This window comes from Amphibalanus amphitrite, unplaced genomic scaffold (assembly GCF_019059575.1).
Source record: "Amphibalanus amphitrite isolate SeventyFive unplaced genomic scaffold, NRLGWU_Aamphi_draft 000006F_arrow, whole genome shotgun sequence".
NCBI lineage: Eukaryota > Metazoa > Arthropoda > Thecostraca > Balanomorpha > Balanidae > Amphibalanus > Amphibalanus amphitrite.
In genome coordinates this window covers 1,022,962-1,044,044 of record NW_024881502.1, presented here as the reverse complement: position 1 = coordinate 1,044,044, position 21,083 = coordinate 1,022,962, and the positions used below count along the sequence as shown (strand labels likewise).

At 56.5% G+C, this 21,083-nt stretch overlaps 3 protein-coding genes across 8 annotated transcripts in view; 2 read left to right on the top strand and 1 right to left on the bottom strand.

Annotated features, from left to right (window-relative positions):
- LOC122377605 (1-acyl-sn-glycerol-3-phosphate acyltransferase delta-like) overlaps positions 1–5,727 on the top strand; it is a 39,188-nt gene extending 33,461 nt beyond the window's left edge. For all 6 annotated transcript variants that reach the window (XM_043357858.1, XM_043357831.1, XM_043357841.1 and 3 more), the window contains exons 7-8: positions 695–914; positions 4,693–5,727. In XM_043357858.1, coding sequence (XP_043213793.1) covers positions 695–914; positions 4,693–4,781 — 309 coding nt within the window. In that variant the 3' untranslated portion in view covers positions 4,782–5,727. The remainder of the gene's footprint in view (positions 1–694; positions 915–4,692) is intronic.
- Positions 5,728–5,935: 208 nt separating this feature from the next.
- On the top strand, positions 5,936–9,561 carry LOC122377600 (zinc transporter ZIP1-like). Its single transcript, XM_043357818.1, has 2 exons — positions 5,936–6,057; positions 6,414–9,561. Exon 2 carries the CDS (start codon positions 6,419–6,421, stop codon positions 7,415–7,417), a length of 999 nt encoding a protein of 332 aa, XP_043213753.1. The 5' UTR covers positions 5,936–6,057; positions 6,414–6,418; the 3' UTR covers positions 7,418–9,561.
- A 4,677-nt stretch (positions 9,562–14,238) lies between these two features.
- The window catches only part of LOC122377900 (trithorax group protein osa-like), a 32,008-nt gene continuing 25,163 nt past the window's right edge, over positions 14,239–21,083 (bottom strand). Inside the window, exons 13-15 of the mRNA XM_043358474.1 lie at positions 19,949–20,075; positions 15,269–15,370; positions 14,239–14,729 (exon numbers count right to left, since the gene is read on the bottom strand). Of these exons, the coding sequence (XP_043214409.1) occupies positions 14,617–14,729; positions 15,269–15,370; positions 19,949–20,075 (342 nt within the window). The 3' untranslated portion in view covers positions 14,239–14,616. The remainder of the gene's footprint in view (positions 14,730–15,268; positions 15,371–19,948; positions 20,076–21,083) is intronic.

Sequence of the window (21,083 nt, the reverse complement as noted above, 5' to 3'; positions counted from 1 at the left end):
GGTGTGACTGTGCTGCCCAGGCCCGCTGTCCCCAGTGGTGTGACTGTGCTGTCGACTGCAGTAGTGTGACTGTGCTGTCGATTGTCCCCAGCGGTGTGACTGTGCTGTCGACTGTCCCCAGTAGTGTGACTGTGCTGCCCAGTGCCCACTGTCCCCAGTGGTGTGACTGTACTGCCCACTGTCCCCAGTGGTGTGACTGTGCTGCCCAGTGCCCACTGTCCCCAGTGGTGTGACTGTGCTGCTGACTGCAGTAGTGTGACCGTGCTGCCGACTGCAGTAGTGTGACTGTGCTGCCCACTGTCCCCAGTGGTGTGACTGTGCTTGTCGACTGCAGTAGTGTGATTGTGGTGCCCAACTGCCCACTGTCCCCAGTAGTGTGGCTGTGCTGTCCAGGCCCACTGTCCCCAGTGGTGTGACTGTACTGCCCACTGTCCCCAGTAGTGTGACTGTGCTGCCCAGTGCCCACTGTCCCCAGTGGTGTGACTGTGCTGCTGACTGCAGTAGTGTGACTGTACTGCCGACTGCAGTAGTGTGACTGTGCTGCCGTTTGCAGTAGTAAGACTGCTGTGAATGTGCTGCCGACTGTCCCTAGTGGTGTGACTGTGCTGCCCGCTAGCCCGTGTGGACTGTCGCGCGCCCACCGTTCAGTGTGGATCCGGCGCGCGGTCTGACGGTCCGCTCCGGCCGCCCCCAGGATAAGATGCTCACCTCCTACCTGGAGACGGGCAGCTACAGCGGGCTGTCGGCCGCGCCAGAGCTGCCGCGCCTGCCCGTGGCGCGCCGCTGGTTCTCGCTGGTCAACACGCTCGGCTGGGCGGCGCTGGTGCTGAGTCCCATTGTGCGCGCGCTGCTGGCGCTACTGGTGTCCGGCAGCACGCTGCAGGCCACCTCCGGCGCGCTGATCATCGCCGCCCGTGAGTGAGCGGGCTGCGGGCTGCGGCACGGGGACACGGGCCGTGACGGTACGGGGCTGCGAGTACGGGAGGGGGAGCTGTGAGTGCATGGGACGAGCTGAGTGTATGGCATTGGGAGGGGCTGTTGGTGAGTGGGACGGGCCGAATGGGGGCGGGGGAGGAGGGGAGTGGGAGAGGAGCCGCTGGACGGTCATGCCCGGGTTGGCAGGCAGGGAATGGTGGCCCGTTTGGGTGATGTTTTACAATACAATTACAATTTTCAGGGTGTCCCAAAATTAATGTCATACCCTCTAACACTCAAACAGCCTTTATTTTGCCTCGTACGCGCAACATCAATATAATTTCCCCTTACTAATTCCATTCTAGTCACATGACCTTCGAATTTTTGTAACCCTGAAAGGTCAAGGGGTGTACGGAGGTCATTTCCGGGGCAGTACCTGGCGCGCGCGTACCAGGTGTCCAGGTTGGTAAAGCCGCTGAGCAAATCGTCCCACAGCGGGGCAGTCGGTATGGTTGCCGGCGGCATGACCCATGGCCAGGTCACCGAGGCACTGGGCATGAGTTCCTGCACGATTTGGCGCTGGTTGTCACGCAACAGAAGCGGATAGACGCCTGAGAACAAGCTAGGTCGCGGCAGGAAGACTTCCGCCAGGCAGGTAGTGCAAATCGTCATCGCGAAGCGCGGTGCTTAACCCTCGCCCTGGCAGGGGGGGTTGATGCAACCCCCCTAAGGTTTTTCAAAGCTAGCGTAAAAACGGCGGCGCGCAGCTCCGCCAAATTTGGCACAGCCTATGGGGCAACCTTTTTACATATGACCTGAAAATTTCAAGTCCGGTGACCTTGGGTCAGGTCACCAGGTCAGAAAAACCGGTACAAGGTCATGGTCAAATTTCAATTTTCTTTTTGCACCTGTCCAACTCACAGTTTTGGACTGATTTCCTTCAAACTTTCAGGATGTGCTAAGTTCACCGAGTTGTATAACATACAGTTCGTTTTTTTGAGGTCACTGACCTGAGGTCAGTTAGAGGTCATTACGTCGTAATGCTAAGCCTATGGGAAAATACTAAATTCGGAAAATACTGGAGATATCCGCTTCGTTCCATCACTTATGTGCTTTGAAACCATAGTAATTAACAGCAGGTCACTTGGTGCTTCTTTGTTTGGTGTACTTATCCATGGGTCAGGTCAAATGAGGTCAACTGAGGTCAAATGACGTTTTTGCCAATAACGTAGCACATAATGACGCTAGAGCTTAAAAAATGGTGTCGTTGTGTTCCTGGTGATCAGCCGAATCGAATGATATGCGATATGATGCAATTTGGTTAACTTGAACTTAATTAGTTAATTAAAGTTTACTTAAAAATTAAGAAAAACTTTAAGTACGCTTAAGCAGACAATTAAGTATATCATTCGACGCGCCTTGACGTGCTGAGTTCACTGGTGCTTTTCTTTTTGCTCTATCTTAAAAGTTATAAGCGAAAAGCTTTTGACCTGTTTTTAGCGAAATTTTTACATTTGTACCCCCCAAATCCCCCCTAAATATTGACCTAGAGCAACCAAATTTGCACAGGGGCGAGAACTCCAGGGGGCCCACCTACCTACCAAATTTGGTGTTTCTAGGTGCCATAGGAGCCAATCGCGAGGAGGGTCGCATCAACGCCCCCGGCCCTGCCAGGCCGTGTTATGAAAAATGCCCTGCCAGGGCGAGGGTTAAGACGGGCCAATCCACAAGGAAATTGGCAAGGAGGCTGATTGCAAACAGTCATCCAATCTCCACGTGGACAACTCATCGGTGCCGGAGGTTGTCTCTAAAGCTGAAGCCCACCAAGCCGCCTAAAACTACTGCTGAACATGTCCAGGGCCATCTTTCAGCAGGACGGCGCCGCGGCTCATCGAGCTGGAACGACGCAGGATCGATGTCGATCACACTTCCCAGTATTCTGGGAGAAGGACAAATGGCCGGGGAATAGCCATGACCTGTCGCCGATCGAAAATCTTATGGCGATCGTCTTGTAAGAGGTGAACAAAATGGCGCCAGGATAACCTGAAGGCACGCTGACCAGGAGCGTTCGATCTGCCTGGTCCAAGATCAGTCTACAGAAGCTGGACATGTTAATGTCTGGCGTCCAGGATCGTATGCTTGCCTGTATCAGGGAGACGGTGGGTTACATATGTAAGAAAAGCGCACCTCTCATGATTGTTATTTTCGTGCAATGGACGCAGGAAAGATGTGCCATTAATTTTGGGACACCCTTTGCGGACCAGCGGGTGAGGAAGTGTTGGGTTCTCGCGCGGCGCGCTGCCAGTGCCCCCTGTGACCGACACCGGCCGCAATGGGTGTCAGTGCCCGTGGACGGGCGTCAGTCTGTGTCTCGAACTGTGTGTCTGACTGTCTGCTGGAGCCGCTGGGTGCGCTGAGAATATCGCAGATGTGTGCTCTGTGTATGTTGGACGGGGTAATGTTTGGTGTGCTGAATAGCTCAGATGTGTGCTCTGTATATGTTTAGTGTGCTGAATATCTCAGGTGTGCGCTCTGTATATGTCGGACGGGGTAATGTTTGGTGTGCTGATCCTCAGGTGTGTGCTCTGTATATGTCGGACGGGGTAATGTTTAGTGTGCTGAATAGCTCAGGTGTGTGCTCTGTATAGTATATGTTGGACGGGGTAATGTTTGGTGTGCTGAATATCTCAGGTGTGCGCTCTGTATATGTCGGACGGGGTAATGTTGGTTTCGCTGAACAGCTCAGGTGTGTGCTCTGTACATGTCGGACGGGGTAATGTTTGGTGTGCTGATCCTCAGGTGTGTGCTCTGTATATGTCGGACGGGGTAATGTTTAGTGTGCTGATACTCAGGTGTGTGCTCTGTATATGTTGGACGGGGTAATGTTTGGTGTGCTGAATATCTCAGGTGTGCGCTCTGTATATGTCGGACGGGGTAATGTTTGGTGTGCTGATCCTCAGGTGTGTGCTCTGTATATGTCGGACGGGGTAATGTTTAGTGTGCTGAATAGCTCAGGTGTGTGCTCTGTATAGTATATGTTGGACGGGGTAATGTTTGGTGTGCTGAATATCTCAGGTGTGTGCTCTGTATGTGTCGGACGGGTAATGTTTGGTGTGCTGATCCGTAGGTGTGTGCTCTGTATATGTTGGACGGGGTAATGTTGGGTTCGCTGAATAGCTCAGGTGTGTGCTCTGTACATGTCGGACGGGGTAATGTTTGGTGTGCTGATCCTCAGGTGTGTGCTCTGTATATGTCGGACGGGGTAATGTTTAGTGTGCTGATACTCAGGTGTGCGCTCTGTATGTGTTGGACGGGGTAATGTTTGGTGTGCTGATCCTCAGGTGTGCGCTCTGTATGTGTTGGACGGGGTAATGTTTGGTGTGCTGAATAGCTCAGGTGTGTGCTCTGTGTATGTTGGACGGGGAAATGTTTGGTGTGCTGATCCTCAGGTGTGCGCTCTGTATGTGTTGGACGGGGAAATGTTTAGTGTGCTGATCCTCAGGTGTGCGCTCTGTATGTGTTGGACGGGGTAATGTTTGGTGTGCTGAATAGCTCAGGTGTGTGCTCTGTGTATGTTGGACGGGGTAATGTTTGGTGTGCTGAATAGCTCAGGTGTGCGCTCTGTATGTGTTGGACGGGGTAATGTTTGGTGTGCTGAATAGCTCAGGTGTGTGCTCTGTATATGTTGGATGGGGTTACGGGGACGGGTCAGTAAACGCTCTGTGCCGGCATGGCGCCGCTGCTCTCTGTTTTATTAACTGGTGTGACCTGTTGCAGTGTTCTTCGGCATGTACAAGATGATCGGACTGACCAAAATCAGTCGGGCCTCGTCGTACGGCCACTCGGACGGGAAAAAGTCCCAGTAGCTGGCCGGCGGGCGGCCGGCCCGGTGCTCGAGGTCCGACCGCCGGCCGGCGTCCTGCTCCTGTCAGGCGGCACCGAGAGCGCCGTCTAGTATTACCCAGCCGGCTCGGACGCGCTGTAGGGGGACTGTATTATCCGGCTCCGCTGCCGCCGGACGTCGGCCGTCTCGGCTGACGGCGTGTGTGTGTGAGTGGGTCGGGCGCTGTGGTGTGTGCGTGTGTCCGAGCGGGGTGCTTTGGCGCGCGGCGTGCAGCCAGGGCGTCACTGCTATGTCTAGTCGTGCCCTGCCGATGGGTGGGGAGGCGGGCGGGGCCCGCGCCGCCGGGGGAGAGGTGTGCGGGCCGACACCAGGGAGGCCGGCCGGGCAGGGCGAGCCCAGTCGGCCGGGGGACACCGGTCCACGCAGGGCTGGGGATTTTACCGCGCTGTATACGTAGTCCTGCCGAAATGGCTCAACAACCGCTGGGAATGGACGGAAACTTGCAGCGCGACCGCGTCAGTTTTAAATGGGTGCTGTGATGACAGCGTACAAAAGTATTTATTAATCAGTCTTGAGTGATCAGAAGCTCCGAGGTGTGATCAGACTGCAAGTTTGCGTTGTTTTTCAGTCGTAACTATCGACGTACCAAATGAACGGGTTCCAGTACGCGGGCTCGGCGCGTGTGCTGGCCGAGCATGTACTCCACATGGTATGCAGTTCCACGGGGTGGCCGGGGCTCGTCCGACCGCCGCGCGGCGGCACGTCGCGGGGCCACTTCCACAGCGGCGCGGGCGCGCAGGTCAAACGGGGCGACCCGGTGCCGCCAGCCATGACGTGTTTGTGATCGCTGTCGGCCACCGTGATGTGGGTTTCCTCCGGGGCATTGTGATACCCTCGCACGCCAATTGCTGATATCCGTGCCAATAGTTGGATCACCTAGAAATGAAAATACATGTAATTGGATCGACTGAACGGGTCTGATGTTAAGCCCTGCCGACTCGGTCCGTCACCGCATCTCCAATCGGAACGATGTGCTCCTCGATACTACAGAGGGGTCGCGGTTTGACCCGACAATCGACCAGATCTTACGCAGTGACCTCGATTTCGGACACAGATAGACAATCTCAGCATCGGAAGGTCTCCGGGTAGCCCGGTGTCGACTGGGCTGGGCTGATAGGGGCGGTATTAGCCCGTGCTGCGGAGCGGCGGCGGCGGCGGCCCTCAGTGCCAGTGCGGCCGCCTCCTGCGACACGGCGCCCGGCAGCGGATAGGCCGCCCGCGGGCCACTTCAGACAGAGGTGGGTGTGAGGCCGCCGGCCGCCTGATGGCGACCAGGGCTCACAATGTGTGAGGGCTACAAGTTACAACACTAGGTTATATGGCTTTGAGCATTTTTTTTTTTCTGTTGTAAATGTTATCACAGAGTCGCAAAACGCAGGTTTACATCCAACATAAAAAATGGGACAATCAATTTACAAGATATGTAGCTTCGATTGCTGATACACCATCATATCCATATTGTCTTGGCCTTCCATGTACGCCGCACACTGCACACTTGTTTCCCGCTGCGCTATAGATAGTGTTTGGTCCGATGATTCGGGAGACAGAGGTGAGGCCCGGTTGCCGGCCGAGTTACAGAGGCTCTGCTCCCCAGATACCATGGACGAAGCCCTGCAGGCCAAGCTGGTGTCGCTGGCCGTGCTCGGCCTGGGCTCGCTGGCGGCCGGCTGCCTGCCCATGGCCGCGCTGGCCATCGTGCGGCGCGGCAAGCGCGGCCGGGACGCCACGCTGCGCGTCACGGCCGACAGCACGCTCTTCTCTTACCTGCTGTGCTTCGGCGGCGGCGTGCTGCTCTCCACGCTGCTCTGCCACATGATCCCCGAGAGCCTGGAGAGCTGGGACGACCTGCAGGCCGACCAACTGGTGGTCGAGAACGACGTCCCGCTGCCGAGCATCCTCACCGGGGTGGGATTCTTCCTGGTCTACGCTGTCGAGGAGGTGGCGCACGCCATCATGCACGGCCGGCGGCGGCCGGGGGCGGCCAAGGTGACGCCCCAGGTGGAGCTGAGCGAGCTGAGCGCCGTCGAGCTGCAGCGGCGCGCCCCGCAGCCGGCCGCCGCCGACGAGCCGCACTCGCACGGCGCCGAGGAGCCGCACTCGCACGGCGCCGCGCTGGCCGAGTCGGCCAGCGCGCTGTCCACCGTCCTGCTGCTGGTGGCGCTCTCGTTCCACGCCGTCCTCGAGGGGATCGCCGTGGGCGCCGAGGAGGAGGCGAACGACGTCTACCTGATGCTGGCCGCCATCTGCAGCCACAAGTTCGTGCTGGTGTTCATCCTGGGCCTGGAGCTGCTGGCCACGCGGCTGCAGCCGGCCGCCCAGCTCGGCTGCATCCTGACCTTCGTCGGCGCCACGCTGCTCGGCATCGGCATCGGCATCGGCGTGCTGCAGCTGGACGCCGACGGGCGCGCGCACGGCATCTCGCTGATGGTGCTGCAGACGCTGTCGGCGGGCGCGCTCATGTTCGTCTGCTTCATGGAGGTGCTGAGCAGGGAGCGCAGCCGGCACGGCCACAAGCTGGCGCGGCTCGCCTGCACGGCGTTCGGGTTCGCGCTGATCGCGCTGCTCGTCAGCCTGGTCACCGAGCCCGAGGAGGACTGAGAGCACCGAGGACTGGGAGCACGGAGGACTGAGAGCCCGAGGACTGAGAGCACGGAGGACTGGGAGCACGGAGGACTGGGAGCACGGAGGACTGAGAGCGCGGAGGACTGAGAGGACTGGGAGCACGGAGGACTGAGAGCACGGAGGACTGAGAGCACGGAGGACTGGGAGCACGGAGGAGGACTGGGAGCACGGAGGCGGGGACGCTGCGCGGACGGAACAGCACGGTGGAGGGCTGGGACGAGGCGGCTGCGCGGTCGGTCCGTAGGCGACCCGTGCGACATGTCAGCGGTGGGACCGGCTGAATGAGGGAACAATGAGGGGTGGCAAAGAGAACAATGAGAACAATGAGGCGAAGGCGAGGAGACGAAGGCTGCCATAAGCTACTGGCCATTTCTGCACTGCGTGCGATTTGAGCTATGGGCCACTGATGGTAGCCGGCGGTGAGCTTTAAGTACGAACCGTCCACTTGTTCATTGCCATGGTTGTGTTCTAGTTGCGGTTGTGGTCTAGGTGAACTGTGAAATTCCATCAGGCCATCGGCAGGGATCGCCGGCCTCCGGACGCAGTGTCCGCGGGATTAGGTACAGCCGGTGTCAGACGATATCTTATCTTATTCGCGTATGAGTGCCTGCCAGCGGTATCTAAAGGCGTTGCTATCGGTCGGAGCGGCTGCTGGTGAAATGCGGTCCGTATCGGAGCCGAGCTGCCCCGATACACCTGTTTCTGCTGAGAACTGTGTAACGCAGTACACACTCGTCCTCACACAAAGCTGATCTCGTTTGCCATCATGAACCATTATGTAGATATGTATATCATTGTATGTTTCATGTACCTAATTTGATCTCGGAATTTCAATGTCAGTGACCTAAGGTCAGGTAAAACTTTGCAATCTCTCTATTATAAGTCAAAAAAGAGGAAATTGAGAGGCACCTCTTTTGGACGAACGTTCGTCCAATGCCCGTACGTCAATCATTTTGTCTGTTGTCTTGGAATAGGCCCTTTCGGTCTAACGAGACCACCTAGGGCCGGAAGGATGATAGGAATTAGGGGGAGGCATTGGTCTGGGCGAGCACCCTGGTGAGTCGCCGGGGCTGAGTCCGTCCAGGGGACACGCCGACCAGCCCCCGAAGCACTCTCCGCACACGGCTACGGGGCTCGCTCTTATGGGCAGTGCCGCATGGGATAAAGTAGTTACCCGTCCAGCCCGGAGCAGGATTTGCGGCGTGCAGGAAAATGATTCCGTCTGTCCTGACTCCTAAGGATGACAAGAGGGAACGGAGGGCGTCAATAAATAGGTATGATTGACAATGCATACGATTGACGGATGTAGCTACGTTATTCTAACTAAACGCTTTCAAACGCCGGGCGAGTTACAAGCTAATATGACACGCCGAACCAGAAAACTGCACCCGTGACCTCTATTCATGTCCCTGAGGTCATCTCAGGTCACCAAAGGTGTCGAAATATTATTCCCGATAAATTTCATACCTACGTTTTGGAACCAGATACCTATTTATGTCCTATGGAACAGTGGTGATATGCTGTGGAACTTGCATTGCAATGTACCTACCTACAGGGTGTTTCACAATAAATGTTACTTTTGAATAGCTTAAATGAAGATCTTACTTGTTCGTACTTCGTAAGCGCGTAAATTTTATATGCATTTTGCTGCACCGCAGCTTTGTAGCGGTTTTTAGTCCTTACATTTTTTTTTTACAAACCGTCAACGGTTCCATCAGTATGGTATGGACGTGCAATGCCAACACCGTCAAAACGGGTCAATTCGCTGTGTACAGATGATGAGGCGGTATGGGTGGTCATGCATTACGGCGCTTTGCGGAGTCTGACCGCAGTGCGACGGAGTTTCGGTAGCCATTTAAAAGGAGGAAGGATATTCCGTCAAAAATGTCTTTCAAACGGGTAGTAGAAAGGTTCCAGAAGACTGGAAACACCAGACCAGCCCCGACTCCTGGCCGGACGGCGATCCCAGAGAATGTGGTTGAAAAAGTCAGACGGAAGGGTGGCATAGTGGAGAACCCGTGAAGGGTGCTGAACTGAAAGTTATATGTTCATCAGTCCTACTGTTCTGCTGTCTCATGAGGTAATACTCATGAGCCATATTGTAATACATGTCACTGAAACATCGTCGTTTGAAAAGCAACATTCATTGTGAAGGACCCTGAAGCTTAACAGCGAATTGACCTGTTTTGATGGTGTGGACATTGCACGTACATAAAGAATGCAGTTGATGATTCGTCATAGTTTTTGTAAGGATAAAAAACCCGAAAGAATTTGCAACAAAATGAATATGGAATTTATGGGCATACGAATAGCTGAGGTCATTTTAAAAGCTTATCAAAAGTAACGTTTATTGTGAAACACCCTGTAGTGTTTATTAACTATAATGGAAGGAAAGAACCGCTTACTCGATTCGGGCCTCGGTAACAGTGAAAAACGGAAGTTAGAAATCTAAATTCTGAAAAAGTAAAGATGCCCAAAACATCCAGAGTAGCCCTTCATAAAATTTTGCACCCCAACCAAAATTATCTTCCGCCGCCCCTGGTTGGGGGGGGGGGGACGTACCTATGCCATTTTGAGAGTGCGGGACGCGTCCCCACCCCGGTCGGTGGCGGCGCCCATGTTGACGTGTTATGACCTCCTGGATTATCGCTTAAGGTCAGGTAATCTATTACCTGACCTTATTATGCTGACACTTGCATTTTTACACATCAGGTAATGTATGTTCCGGTGGGACGATGGCAAGCGACCGATGCTGCCCTTTACAATCCCCGCTAAAGCAAAGTCACCACTGACTGGCGAAATTGTAAGAAAATACGTTCTCGTGTAATTGCTTTCCTGTCTGTCTATCCGTCCGTCAGTCAGCCCATAGGACCGGCCGTCGGCAGTTCTACGGTGTCAGTTCGCCCTGGGACCCCCCCCCCCCCACGGCCCCCCGGCCTGCACAGCACACACACACGCCTCGGGGCTGGTTTGTATTAGATTCAGCCGATTCAGGTAAAAGACGTCCCACAGTGACGGCCGCCGCCGGCACACCAGCGGCCCGGGCCGGCCGGCAGACACACCCGGCGGCACACACACGCACACACACACACAGATCACGCCGGCACAGCTCAGCGGCCCGGGCCGGCCGGCACACACACCCGGCGGCACACACACGCGCGCAGATCACGCTGGCACAGCTCAGCGGCCCGGGCCGGCCGGCACACACACCCGGCGGCACATAGATCACGCCGGCACGCGCGCGCGCAGCCACACTCTTTGTACTCGTTATATGGGTCGGTTTGGGCCGGCGCTTCCCACGGATGGGCCGGCTGGCCGGTGCCGGCCGTCTGTCCCCCGGCGCGGCCCCGCGGCGGTCGCCGTGCAGACCTCCCGGCGCCGGCGAGCCGGCAATACTGACGACCCAGCGCCGGCGGCCAGCCACGGCCCACTGCCGCCACCTCAGTCACACCACCGTCAATAAACGTATAAAACTTAAACGTAAGCCACGCAAAACATATCTAATTAAACCCTCACGCGAATTGATAATAAACAAAATCTACACCAACAAAATCAATACAAACGTCCGTCATGATATTTGATTGTTAAGCTAAAAATAAGTCATCCAAAGACACGTACATCAATGCTCCTTAAGAAGTTAAGTACATCAATACGCACAGCGCAAATATAATATGACCACTAATATGAAAGGCGAGCTGAGATATACAGCAGTCTAAAACACAAAAAGCTAGCCCGAGTCGTGAGCAAAACGGCGACGAGTCCGCCAGCGGAGGGCCGACAGCGGGCCCACTCCCCTGCCGGCCAGCCCCCCCACACGCCGAGCACCGGGCGTCTGCAGGGACTGGGCGCGGCCACACAGAGACACATTGGCACCGCCCGGCGGCCCCAGCGGCCGGCCATCCTACCGACGACAGACAGGGCTGCGGCTCCCTCCCACCGCGGCCGGTGCGGACAGCTCCGGCTCCGGCCAAACTCCCCGGCCCAGTGCAGGCCTGGCCGGCTCCGCCCCCCCCCCCCCCGGCTCACCAGCCGGCCATAACGACTACCCCCACCAATGGCAGACCCCCCGGCTCACCAGCCGGCCGTAACGACTAACCCACCGACGGCAGACACTCTACATACGCACACACTGTTTGTTACGCACTGTATGCCTCGCCCAATACGTATGTAAAGCCCAGCCAGGGTGACTATCGCACGCTCTAAAAAATAAACGCTCTGTGCTAAACGTGTCAGCAAGAGCGTACATGCCCAATGCCCAGTATGGGGCGCCGCCTCTGAGCGGTTTCCGGGCGCGTTTCACCCGTTTCGCCCCAGTTGACCCGTGTCCGCCAAGGCACGCAGTTTGGCGGGCTCGGCGCCACGTGGCAGCCGGCACGAGTCGCGGCTTCTACCGCTACCTCACTAGATAAACCAGGGCCGGCCCTGGCTATGTGAGCACCACCGGCGTGTGAGCCGTGCGCCACTCCGGCCGCCGCCCAGGGACGCTCGGCAGTCGCCAGACGGGTGCTACGGGCGAGCGGCTGGGCGGCGGCCGAGCCCAGCCCGCCCGAGCGTCCGTCGCCAGCCGTAAAAATTCCGGCGCCAGGTGGAGCAGTCGCTCACAGTGGCACAGCTATCATCACAATGTGTTCCACGCTATCCGAGTGACATGAGATCCCTCCATCGTATTGCGCTAGTCTACTTAAAATTAATGTCCCTTTTCAGACTACTCAGGGAAATCCGCCCACCACGTCTGACGATACCATTGCGCTACCAACAGCAATGTATGGAGATTGCAGGTACGACCATAGAGCGGCTGGCACGGAGATTGCGGTCCTTGCCAGACTCGTATGTATATCGACATTGGACTGGTGATATCGTTAAATCGACTTGCCGAAAGACGCAGGAGACCACGGTAAAGGTATTGAGTGCGTAAGCATAACTACAATATGTTTAGTTTAGCGTCATTGGGTCATTGGATAGAAGGATCGATAGTAGTTTCATATACGTGATATCACTGTTATGCAAGCATTCCTGACACAAAGCTTGCTCCAATGAAGCTGTTAGCCATTATGCAGTGCTTAGGGCTTGGCTACCATACAGGGATAAATGCTAGTTAAAAACACATTACATGACAGCCACATCTAAGAGCAAATTACAATTTGTGCATTTGCCAAATGTAGTAATGTTAGCCCGTCACTGATCGAGAGGCTGGGAAAAGTTGACGCTTCGCCCACGCTGACTACTACCGCTCACTTAGGAGCTTATCATGGGATTATCCAGAAATTGCATGTAGCTTCTCTTATTATTCGCAAAAAAAAATTAAAAAAAATGTAGCTTCTCTTACATTATTAAAAAATGCTTTACCTGTCCGCAAAAACTTCGTTTGGTTTCGTCGAAAACCTTTCGGGTCGCTGCTTTTGGGAGATCACCTCAGCCAGCTTCAGCTAAAAAGTGGCATAACTTTTCAACCCTGTCCACGGCTTTTTGGCAAATGTGTCACCGAAGAACCAAAATAACAAGCTCTAAGAACCACTTTCTCAGCTCTTAACCCTCGCACTATAGGGTGAGGGAGGTCGAACGGGCCCCTCGGTTTTTCGCAAATAAGTCGCGTAAAAAGCGGCCGATCGCAACAAAACTCTCATTACCCTCGAGTTTATCAATTTTACACCTACCCTGAAAATTTCAAGACCATAACCCAAATGACCTTTGACATGTGACCTATTTCTCGAGATCATGTTTGCTCGAAATCGCGATTCGGCGTATGTCGGCTTACGTTATCCGCGCGTTTGCAGTTTTTTTGTGGTTTTAAACGCTAAAACATGTGAAATGCTGGCTCATACACCTAGCGAAATCGGGCTAGTTGTATTCGACCCCGCGCTCGTCAAAGCTCTAAATGTGAATATGCTTAATTTCGAACTTCACCAGTCACCTAACCTCAAAATTTAAATTCCAGGATTGTTTTTATGTGCCTCGGTGACACCCTTCCAACCCCGCATGGTACTAGCAAAAAAAAAAAAAAAACTCAAATATCAGGCGAATATACTTTTTTTAAACGCAGTCAAATCACGGCTAAAAAAAATTGCGATTGGAAAGTCGGAGAGAAAATAAAACCTTTGTACAATTGCGTATGACTGGAAACAACAACCTCAAGGCAGAGGCTAAAGCCATTAAAACAGCAAAAGCGGCGCATGAACCAATTCAATCACCCGCAAGCAACTTGTAACCTGTAACCCATGTAAACTGTGGATGAGCGTATGCCGATGAGCGAATTCTGCGGTTCGGCCTGCAAACCATAAATATAAAATATTTTAAAATCATGCCCAGCAGCTGGAAACCAATGTTACTGCGTAATTCATTGCGGTTATCTACAAGATCTCACTACAGTACACAGCAATGTGGACCTTCTTTCCTGTTCCTCCGGGATCCCGTCCCACCCGGATCAGCGCTGTGCGGGATCGGATCAGGGCCGGTAAGGAGCGCTGTCGGCCGGCGTTCCAATGGCCCGGCGTGGTGGGCCGCCGCGCGCCCGCTCCCTGGGAGCCCCCGCCTGGGTCCGGACGGCACCAGAGGGTCCCGTGGCGCCGCACGGCGCAGTGCGGCCCGGTCCGACGGCCGGCGCCGCTCCCGGGGCCCCGCGCCGCCTGCCCGCCTCCCTCCTCCCCCAGACCCGCCCGACGGCCTCCCCCAGACCCGCCCACAGCCTCCCCACGCTCCCCGACCGGCCTTCCCCAGACCCGCCCGACGGCCTCCCCCAGATCCGCCCACAGCCTCCCCCAGACTCGCCCACAGCCTCCCCTTCCCCAGACCCGCCCACAGCCTCCCCACGCTCCCCGACCGGCCGAGCCAGAGACAATGCAGGCGGCCTCCTGAACTCTGTAACCCCTCACTTTCACTCGGAAACCCAGCTCATGATTCACCAGACCACAACCACATCACCGCTGGAGGCGGCCCCAGCCCCGGCGCCGGAGAGCAGGCAGGCCCCGACGACCGGTGACGCCGTCACCTGGACCGGGCAGACGGCGTCACCTGGACCGGGCAGACGGCGTCACCTGGACCGGGCAGACGGCGTCAGTAGACCGGGCAGACGGCGTCACCTGGACCGGACAGACGGCGTCACCTGGACCGGGCAGACAGCGTCACCTGGACCGGGCAGACGGCGTCACTGGACGGCGGCCGTCACTGGACGGCGGCCGTCACTGTCCGAGCGACTCCAACCGGAACGACTGCTCGGCGCTCGGGTCGATGAGGTCGCCGTGCGGGTTGGTGAGCATCTGCAGACCTTCCAGGTCCAGCTCGCCCAGAGGCTCTGCAACGGCCGCCCGACAGCTCAGCGGGGGAGCGGACAGCCCAGTGGGAGGGGGGGGGGGCGGACAGCTCAGTGGGGGGGGGGGTACAGCTCAGTGGGGGAGGACAGCTCAGTGGGGGGGGGGGAGCAGCTCAGTGGGGCCAACAGCTCAGGGGGGGGGGGGGACAGCTCAGTGGGCCGGACAAATCAGTGGGGGAGGACAGCAGAGCTCAGCCACTGACTGTGACAGTTCAGCCACTGAAAGTGGTGACAGTTCAACCACTGACAGTGGTGACAGTCAACCACTGACAATGGTGACAGTTCAACCACTGACAGCCACTGGTAAGGCAAATAAAAGGAAAACAGCGCATTTCGTTTAGCCAGGATTTGGCGTCCCACTATCTCGGAGAGAGGCACGCTGAGTGCTGACGCCTCAGCTCGGAGGCTCCCGTTTCGATTAGACTGGGGTGAGGGTCACCGCCCCAGGCCCGACCCTACCAGCCTCTACCGCCCGGGCACCCCGTGCCGCGGGGCGCGACTGCCACCGCCGGCCGGCTGACCTGGGTCGCGCAGCTGGGCCGAGTCGCCGTGCAGCAGCGCGCTCCCGTCTCGCAGCACTCGCGGAATGTGCAGCTCAGAAAACGCCGCCGGCGACGAAAAGTCTGCCGACGAGTGGCACACGGGTCAGTCACTGCCCAACACACGGGTCAGTCAGCCCAACACACGGGTCAGTCAGCCCAACACACGGGTCAGTCAGCCCAACACACGGGTCAGTCAGCCCAACACACGGGTCAGTCAGCCCAACACACGGGTCAGTCAGCCCAACACCGGCCAGCAACCAGACACAGACGGTTAGGTCAGTACAGACTAGAGCATCCAGAGCCTGCACAGATCAACGGTCAGCTCCAAACGGCAACGGTCAGACCAATTCAGATCATCCGCACGGCCCACGCTCAAGTCACGACAGTGTGATCAAACTACCCCACAACCAACAGACCATGTGATCAAACTACCTTGACAACCAACAGACCACGTGATCAAACTACCCCCACAACCAACAGACCATGTGATCAAACTACCCCCACAACCAACAGACCATGTGACCAAACTACCCCACAACCAACAGACCATGTGATCAAACTACCCCCACAACCAACAGACCATGTGATCAAACTACCCCGCACCCACCGAACAGCGTGACTAAACTACCCAGTGGCTAGCAACAGTGTTGGAATTGTCATTTTGGGTGCTAGACCCGGAGAATAAAATCGGTCCGGAGAACCGGCCAGCTTTTTACGAGCGAGCGAGCGCAGCGAGCGAAGCGAGTCTTTCCCATATAACGGAAAAATCTCAGTATGAGCGGCCCGGCCCGGCCTGTAACGCTTTTGAGAGGCTTATATCTCAGCAACCGCTGAACCGACTGGCCTGCGGTCTTTTTTGCTGGGTAGCCCCATCCCTTCTACCCCGTAATTGACTACTTTTGATACATCTCAGTGACCGTCGTGGCACGTGCCGCGTGAAAAGTCAAGGGTGTTTAAGCTGTTTTGCAAAAGTAATGATTTTGATAGGCTCATATCTCAGCAGCCGCTTGGGCGATTGTCTTGCGGTAATTTTTGTAGGGTAGCTGCATCCCTTCTACAAAAGGTCGGACACTCTTGATCTATGTGAGTGACCCCCACTGCACGTGCAAAATACAAAAAGATGTGCCAAATTTGTTCCCATTTCAATAACTCGGTAATTACTGGATCGATTTCGCTGAAACTTGGCATACAGGTAGGCACCCACCAGGCAATGCATTCCCATGTGTTGCGGTTCAGGTGCTGCTGCACGTGCGCACGTGCAGGGGGCGCTTCCAAATCTCGAGAACGGCTGGGCCGATTGCGCTCAAATTTGGTACACGGTTGGGGACCAGTTAGGTGCCATGCAAAAGTCAGTTTGGACCCCGTTTGCACGTGCGCACGTGCAGAATGCCGCTTCCAGATCTCAGGAACGGCTGGGCCGATTGCGCTCAAATTTGGCACACCGCTAGCGACCGGTTAGAAGGGTGCTTTGCACAAGCCCATTGGAAGTACCCTCTTGCCCTTCCGCACGTGCAGGGCTCACTATCTCGCTCGCTCGTTCTTCGCCCAAAAGGCGTTTTACTGGTAAATAATAATATCAACTCAACCACAGCAGCAGATGTTTGGCTCAATAAATGTGACATCTGAGAAAATGTGTTACTCTGGTATGTTATTACTGTACATTTTTGATGCAATAATGAGTTTTTAATCACAAAGGCTAGCAAATTTAGGAGATTTCGGGCGTCGTAATCCAAAAAATTATTTCCAGCACTGCCCCGTAGCCACAGTGTAGACTAACCGACTACCCCGACCATAGTGTGGACTACCCGACTACCCCGACCACCGCAGACTACCCGACTACCCCGACCACAGTGTAGACTACCCGACTACCCCGACCACAGTGTAGACTATTTACCCGACTACCCCGATCACAGTGTAGACTACCCGACTACCCCGACCACAGTGTAGACTACCCGACTACACCAACCACAGTGTATGTAGACTATCCGACTACCCCGATCACAGTGTAGACTACCCGACTACCCCGAGCACAGTGTGGACTACCCGAGCCCGACTACCCCGACCACAGTGTGGACTACCCGACTACCCCGACCACCGTGTAGACTACCCGACTACCCCGACCACCGCAGACTACCCGACTACCCCGTCCACAGTGTGGACTACCCGAATACCCCGTCCACAGTGTGGACTACCCGACTACCCCGACCACAGTGTAGACTATTTACTCGACTACCCCGACCACAGTGTGGACTACCCGACTACCCCGTCCACAGTGTGGACTACCCGACTACCCCTACCACAGTGTAGACTACCCGACTACCCCGACCACAGTGTGGACTACCCGACTACCCCGACCACCGTGTAGACTACCCGACTACCCCGACCACCGCAGACTACCTGACTACCCCGTCCACAGTGTGGACTACCCGACTACCCCGTCCGCAGTGTGGACTACCCGACTACCCCGACCACAGTGTAGAATATTTACTCGACTACCCCGACCACAGTGTGGACTACCCGACTACCCCGACCACAGTGTGGACTACCCGACTACCCCGTCCACAGTGTGGACTACCCGAATACCCCGACCACAGTGTAGACTACCCGACTACCCCGACCAGAGTGTAGACTACCCGACTACCCCGACCACAGTGTGGACTACCCGACTACCCCGACCACAGTGTGGACTACCCGACTACCCCGACCACAGTGTGGACTACCCGACTACCCCGACCACAGTGTGGACTACCCGACTACCCCGTCCATAGTGTGGACTACCCGGCTACCCCGACCACAGTGTAGACTACCTGACTACCCCGTCCACAGTGTGGACTACCCGACTACCCCGACCACAGTGTGGACTACCCGACTACCCCGACCACAGTGTGGACTACCCGACTACCCCGACCACAGTGTGGACTACCCGACTACCCCGACCACAGTGTGGACTACCCGACTACCCCGTCCACAGTGTGAACTACCCGACTACCCCGACCACAGTGTAGACTACCTGACTACCCCGACCACAGTGTAGACTACCTGACTACCCCGACCACAGTGTAGACTATTTACCCGACTACCCCGACCACAGTGTGGACTACCCGACTACCCCGACCACAGTGTAGACTACCTGACTACCCCGTCCACAGTGTGGACTACCCGACTACCCCGACCACAGTGTAGACTACCGACTACCCCGACCAAAGTGTGGACTACCCGACTACCCCGACCACAATGTAGACTACCGACTACCCCGACCACAGTGTAGACTACCTGACTACCCCGACCACAGTGTGGACTGTGGACTACCCGACTACTCCGACCACAGTGTGGACTACCCGACTACCCCGACCAAAGTGTGGACTACCCGACTACCCCGTCCACAGTGTGGACTACCCGACTACCCCGACCATAGTGTGGACTACCCGACTACCCCGACCATAGTGTGGACTACCCGACTACCCCGACCATAGTGTGGACTACCCGACTACCCCGACCACAGTGTGAACTACCCGACTACCCCGACCACAGTGTGGACTACGACTACCCCGACCACAGTGTAGGCTATTTACCCGACTACCCCGACCACAGTGTGGAGTGTGGACTACCCGACTACCCCGACCACAGTGTGGATTACCCGACTACCCCGTCCACAGTGTGGACTACCCGGCTACCCCGACCACAGTGTAGACTACCCCACTACCCCGACCACAGTGTGGACTACCCGACTACCCCGACCACACTGTAGACTACCCGACTACCCCGACCACACTGTAGACTACCCGACTACCCCGACCACAGTGTAGACTACCTGACTACCCCGTCCACAGTGTGGACTACCCGACTACCCCAACCACACTGTAGACTACCCGACTACCCCGACCACAGTGTAGACTACCTGACTACCCCGACCATAGTGTGGACTACCCGACTACCCCGTCCACAGTGTGGACTACCCGACTACCCCGACCATAGTGTGGACTACTTGACTACCCCGTACACAGTGTGGACTACCCGACTACCCCGACCACAGTGTAGACTACCTGACTACCCCGACCACAGTGTGAACTACCCGATTACCCCAACCACAATGTAGACTACCGACTACCCCGACCACAGTGTGGACTACGACTACCCCGACCACAGTGTAGACTATTTACCCGACTACCCCGACCACAGTGTGGACTACCCGACTACCCCGACCACAGTGTGGACTACGACTACCCCGACCACAGTGTAGTCTATTTACCCGACTACCCCGACCACAGTGTGGACTACCCGACTACCCCGACCACAGTGTAGACTTCCTGACTACCCCGACCACAGTGTGGACTACCCGACTACCCCGACCACAGTGTGGACTACCCGACTACCCCGACCACAGTGTAGACTACCTGACTACCCCGTCCACAGTGTGGACTACCCGACTACCCCGACCATAGTGTGGACTACCCGACTACCCCGACCACAGTGTGAACTACCCGACTACCCCGACCACAGTGTGGGCTACCTGACTACCCCGACCACAGTGTAGACTACCCCGACCACAGTGTTGACTACCCGACTACCCCGACCACAGTGAGGACTACCCGACTACCCCGACCACAGTGTGGACTACCCGACTACCCCGACCACAGTGTGGACGATCCGCGCACCCACCGGACAGTGTGATTTCGGGGATGGTCTGCGAAGTGCTGGTGGGCGCCGTCTGCAGCGGCGCTCCGCGGGCCGTCATGGCCGACGACTGGGAGCTGCAGCTGCTGACTGACGGCGGTGCAGACATCTCCTGCGGCACAGACACACCGCAGCGGTGGCAGAGACACACAGACACATACAGCGGTGGTAGAGACACACAAACACATACAGCGGTGGCAGAGACACGCAGACACATACAGCAGTGGTGGCAGAGACACACAGACACATACAGCGGTGGCAGAGACAGGCAGACACACCGCAGCGGTGGCAGAGACAGGCAGACACACCGCAGCGGTGGCAGAGACACGCAGACACATACAGCGGTGGCAGACACAGACACATACAGCGGTGGTAGAGACACACAGACACATACAGTGGTGGTAGAGACACACAGACACATACAGCGGTGGTAGAGACACACAGACACACCGCAGCGGTGGTAGAGACACACAGACACATACAGCGGTGGCAGAGACAGGCAGACAAACCGCAGCGGTGGCAGAGACAGGCAGACACACCGCAACGGTGGCAGAGACACGCAGACACATACAGCGGTGGCAGAGACACACAGACACTTACAGCAGTGGAAGAGACACACAGACACACCGCAGCGGTGGCAGAGACACGCAGCGGTGGTAGAGACACACAGACACATACAGCGGTGGCATAGACAGGCAGACACACCGCAGCGGTGGCAGAGACAGGCAGACACACCGCAGCGGTGGCAGAGACACGCAGACACACCGCAGCGGTGGCAGAGACACACAGACACACCGCAGCGGTGGTATAAACACACAGACACACCGCAGCGGTGGCAGAGACACACAGACACACCGCAGCGGTGGCAGAGACACACAGACACACCGCAGCGGTGGCAGAGACAGGCAGACACACCGCAGCGGTGGCAGAGACACACAGACACACCGCAGCGGTGGCAGAGACACACAGACACACCGCAGCCGTGGCAGAGACACGCAGACACATACAGCGGTGGTAGAGACACACAGACACACCGCAGCGGTGGTAGAGACACACAGACACATACAGCGGTGGCAGAGACAGGCAGACACACCGCAGCGGTGGCAGAGACAGGCAGACA

Coding starts and splice junctions, on each gene's coding strand:
- LOC122377600 (XM_043357818.1), top strand. CDS start 6,419: ATGGACGAAGCCCTGCAGGCCAAGCTGGTGTCGCTGGCCGTGCTCGGC.